The following is a 4,184-nucleotide window of genomic DNA, read 5'->3' as shown; positions in this document are numbered from 1 at the left end:
TATAATACTATACACACACACAAAGAAAAACAAGTAGATTGAATAGAAAAAAATAGAAAGCTAGTGTTTTTGTTTTTTGTTGTTTTTTTAATAAAAAAAAGAAAGAAAAAAGATGATAAATATAGATAAAGTAGAATTAAAATAGAATATAATATAATACAATTGACATATAATACAATTTAATATTAATTTTACATTTATTAATGCATAAACGGTTAATAAAAATCAAATTTTTAAATTGTAAATTAATTGTAGATATAAATCTCACCGATTGGTTTTACGCAACTTCAAAACACAGGTTTTTTTTAAATGAAAAAGAAGAGAAAAACACAACAAATAATACAAAAAAATCCAAAATAAAAGCAGATCAAACAAAAGGTGAAATTTTGAAAACTAAAATATTTACTTAGACAAATGTTTTAAATATGAACATGCAAATTTCATTAAGAGAGTTTTGTGCTTTAGAAGGAAAAGCAAAGGCAAGGAAAGACAGTTACCTTGCTTTTAAGTCTGATGAGAACAGCGATACATGACAGAGCCTTTACGCGCAGAGAATCACTAAGGGAGACATCCGCACTGATCTAGAAGAAACTAAATAAACTTTATTACACAATAACTCCAAATCAACATAATCACTATTTAGATGTGTAGACAAACCTCCAGGCAAAATCGGACGATTTCGGCAATGTGTGGGACAACAATGGACACCTCACTTTCCATCAGCTCATCAAAAACTTCCATCGCCTCACTGGCTTGGTCCTTACAAGAAATTCAAAGCCACTTTAAAACCACTGGCACATAATGAAATCCCTGATTAGAGCATTAGCATACGAACACAGCAAGGCTGTATCAAAGTGTCCTCACCTGGTCTGCCTGAATGAGGTGTTTAAGAGCAATGAGCAGTTTGGGGATCAGAGATCGCATCAGGTTCTGAAAGAAAGAAAATCAACATTTTGAACATGCTGGCTGTGGAATTAAACACTAACCCCCCGCTTTCACAGACAAGGCTTAAGCCTAGTCCCAGACTAACATGCAAGTCTGAGCTGTTTCAACTGAAAGAAACTTGCACTGATTGATCTTAAAATATGTCAGTGCCCTTGTTTTGTCTAAAGATGCACACCAGTAATGTTTTTTTTCTAAGGCATGTTTATAAAAATTACTTAAATGTTCTAATTGAACTACGGCCTAATCCTGGCTTAGTCTAAGCCCTGTCTGTGAAACCAGGCCTTAAGGCCCCGATATACTTTAATACTGCTGATTGCTTTTAAGCAATATATTGAATAAAGTGCCATGTAAATACATGTGACGTGACGTCACGGGAGTGCTAATTTGCAGAGCTCGTGCAAGCATACCCATGTTGCTATGAACAGATGCTTTTTATTAAAAATGCTTGCTGTTCTCTCCATTTTTGTTGTGTTTATTTTGTTACTGAGAGGAAAGTGCACAGCACATATTTATATATCCATATAAACGCCCATCAGAGTGGGCGGCGTCGGGATGTTCGATAGCAGTATACCGCTGCTCACGTATTTCGAACTTCGTTTTACCCCTAAATGAAGAACGAAAAAGAACTTCATTTTGAGTATATCAGGGCCTTTAATCTTTTATCCAAGGGCCAATTACAGCAGTCAGAAGAAGCAGAACAGACCATCTCCTCTGTGCCGGTGTAGGCCGTGATGGCGGTAAGAGTGAGAATGCAGTAGTAGAGAGCCGTGGGATTGTTCAGGTCTTGGAGAACAGTCCCAAACAGCTGGAGAAGTTGCTTGTAGTGGGGCTTAAAGGGCTCCGGGTTTGATCCCACCACTTTGCTAAGCAATAAAAGGACCACCTGAACAGAATTTAAAGTAGATATGTGAGAACAGACAGCGTAATACTTCAAAGAAATTCAAATCATCTCAATCATGTGCTCATTCAAAACAAAAACAAAAATCACAGGGTCTTTTTACTTACTAAAAATTTTTATTTTATTTGTAGCGTTTTAAACATTAATATTTTGTTTTTTAATTAATAATTTTGTTCTAATAATAATAAATAGCTATATACATTAATACATATAAACATTTATTATATTGACACATTTATTATAATTTATATAATTATTAATACATTTACTATAAATGTATTCATGTTCAAATTAGTAAATAAGTAAATAGCAAATATTAATGAATTTACAACTAAAATAAATTTTAATTCGAAATAAATTAATTATTAATAAATATTATTAGAGTCTTTTTGGTCACTAACAAAATGTTTAAAGTACCAAATTTTTGCAGTAATGCAGTATGGTATCATGTCAAAACCATGATTTATGAATACGGTAATGATCTGATACAATAAATATCCCATGGTAGTGGCTCAGACATTTTCTGTAACAAGTTAAGCAGGGTTACCTGTCTATCCTGTGGGTTACTGCTTTAGTAGACTGGTTTAATAGGGCGAGAAGAGCAGGCCAGCGGTCTGGGGTCTCATGCTTCACCAGAACTGCGCTCAGCTGAGAGAGAGAGTGGCGAACTGTGTGCCTGAGAAATGGATATAAAGAAAAATGTTTAAAAACTTGAAGTAAAATGCATATGCCAAAGTGTATTAGTAACCTCTGGTATTACCACAGTTACTGTAGCTCTAAGGAACACAGTATTCTACTTGGGGAGTACAGTGCAAATGTAAATATAGTCATCCTTCAGTATTATGGTTGTGTTATTATTATGTTATCACTCTGTACCATGCACAGCCAGACTTACTCAGTTTCTTGCTGTAAAGCCTGCAGCACCACTGCCTTCAGACTAAGGGAGCGGGATGAAAACAACTGATCACAAATTAGAAAATGTACAGCAGAAAAGTAAATGAAAATTATTATCTTATCATTTGCTTTATTTAAGTAATAAGTCCCAAACCTTTCTCTGTGGTCTGGACTGATTTTCTTCCAGTGTTTTCTGACTCTCATCCTGAGCATCACTGCAGCCGACTGACGGACCTGAAGCAAGAATTATAGGCTTTAAATTTAGGACTATGAAAACTAGCATAAAGGCTAAAATTAATGACAGTAAGTTACCTGTGGGTTCTGTGATCCAGTCATAACCGCACATAAAGCAGGGATGATAGCTGGATCTTTAAATGTCTGTTTCAGCTCACCTGTGGCCTGATAAGGGACATTACATAACTTAAATTTAATCATGTGCGTAGAAATTATGAAAAGATAATCAAACAAATACTTGACACAAAAGGTCCACGAATAACGCTAATGCTCGCCAGAACTTTAAAAGACACGCAATAATTACACTTTTCTTTACAGCTAACGTATAACTGATAACGTCCTCTTACTCACATAATCAATATTAAATGCATAAAATATACCAGGATGACAGTTTCATATAGGTATTTCTAACGTTACCTGCTGGATAACGGCGTTGTCCGGTTCTGTCAGCCGGGCCAGGATGCGCTCCAGCTCTTCTGACATGATTTTCACCGTTTAACGTTAAACCGTTATTTATTCAAAATTATCAAATAAACTACACCGGCCATGAGACCAAAGCTGATGACAGGCAAATGACAATCTGACAGTATTTAGACACGATTTGGATCAGATGAAACTCATAAGAATATTAGATATCGATGTCGGTCTAACATAAATAAACTGTCATGTGGAAATATTCTTCATATGCACGACTTCCTAAAGTTACCACGCGGGATGGAAGTAGAAAACGCCGCATGAGTTGGATGTTAAAGGGACCACAGCCTAATAAATAAGAACATGTGATGCAGAGAGACGATATGAGCGCTACTATAACAACAGCGCCAGCTGTGGTTATGGAGGTCGAAATTTACTGCGCACGAGCCTGTAGAAAAAAAAAACAGTTTTTGTGTGCAGAAAAGTCTCTAAAAATCCGTGTATCATTCGATCATTCGTTTTTTGATTTAATATTGAAAGTAGAAAAATGAGAAAACGGCTCCTTTTTCGTTTTTTCGTTTTTCTCCAAAAAACGAGAAACGAGAATTCAGCTTAAATTTTCGTTTTCGTTCATGGGTGGAAAAATGAATAAACAGCTTGAATATTTGATTTCTACATGTGGGCGGGAATAAAACACCCCTTTCTGCTGATTGGTCAGCCGAAGATCAAACTGTGCCTTCATCAGTTCTTCCACAGTATCACGCAGCAGAATAATAGTCCTCCACTGCTGCAGTTGTAC

General features: G+C 35.7%; 1 protein-coding gene across 3 annotated transcripts in view; it reads right to left on the bottom strand.

Moving 5' to 3' along the window:
• Positions 1 to 502: 502 nt before the first annotated feature.
• Positions 503 to 4,184, bottom strand: part of LOC107657814 (importin-4-like) — a 6,302-nt gene continuing 2,620 nt past the window's right edge. The window contains exons 1-9 of one of the 3 annotated variants that reach the window (XM_016446062.1): positions 3,389 to 3,667; positions 3,050 to 3,136; positions 2,892 to 2,971; positions 2,739 to 2,780; positions 2,391 to 2,519; positions 1,649 to 1,828; positions 865 to 930; positions 658 to 759; positions 503 to 591 (exon numbers count right to left, since the gene is read on the bottom strand). In XM_016446062.1, coding sequence (XP_016301548.1) covers positions 1,723 to 1,828; positions 2,391 to 2,519; positions 2,739 to 2,780; positions 2,892 to 2,971; positions 3,050 to 3,136; positions 3,389 to 3,454 — 510 coding nt within the window. In that variant the 5' untranslated portion in view covers positions 3,455 to 3,667 and the 3' untranslated portion in view covers positions 503 to 591; positions 658 to 759; positions 865 to 930; positions 1,649 to 1,722. Of the gene's footprint in view, positions 592 to 657; positions 760 to 864; positions 931 to 1,648; positions 1,829 to 2,390; positions 2,520 to 2,738; positions 2,781 to 2,891; positions 2,972 to 3,049; positions 3,137 to 3,388; positions 3,668 to 4,184 lie in introns of those variants that run through there. The other 2 variants (XM_016446061.1, XM_016446063.1) reach the window with 2 other exon arrangements.

This window comes from Sinocyclocheilus anshuiensis, unplaced genomic scaffold (genome assembly GCF_001515605.1).
Source record: "Sinocyclocheilus anshuiensis isolate Anshui unplaced genomic scaffold, SAMN03320099.WGS_v1.1 scaffold7, whole genome shotgun sequence".
Taxonomy (NCBI): Eukaryota; Metazoa; Chordata; class Actinopteri; order Cypriniformes; family Cyprinidae; genus Sinocyclocheilus; species Sinocyclocheilus anshuiensis.
The sequence above is the reverse complement of the archived record's forward strand: the minus strand, read 5'-3'. Positions and strand labels throughout refer to the sequence as shown.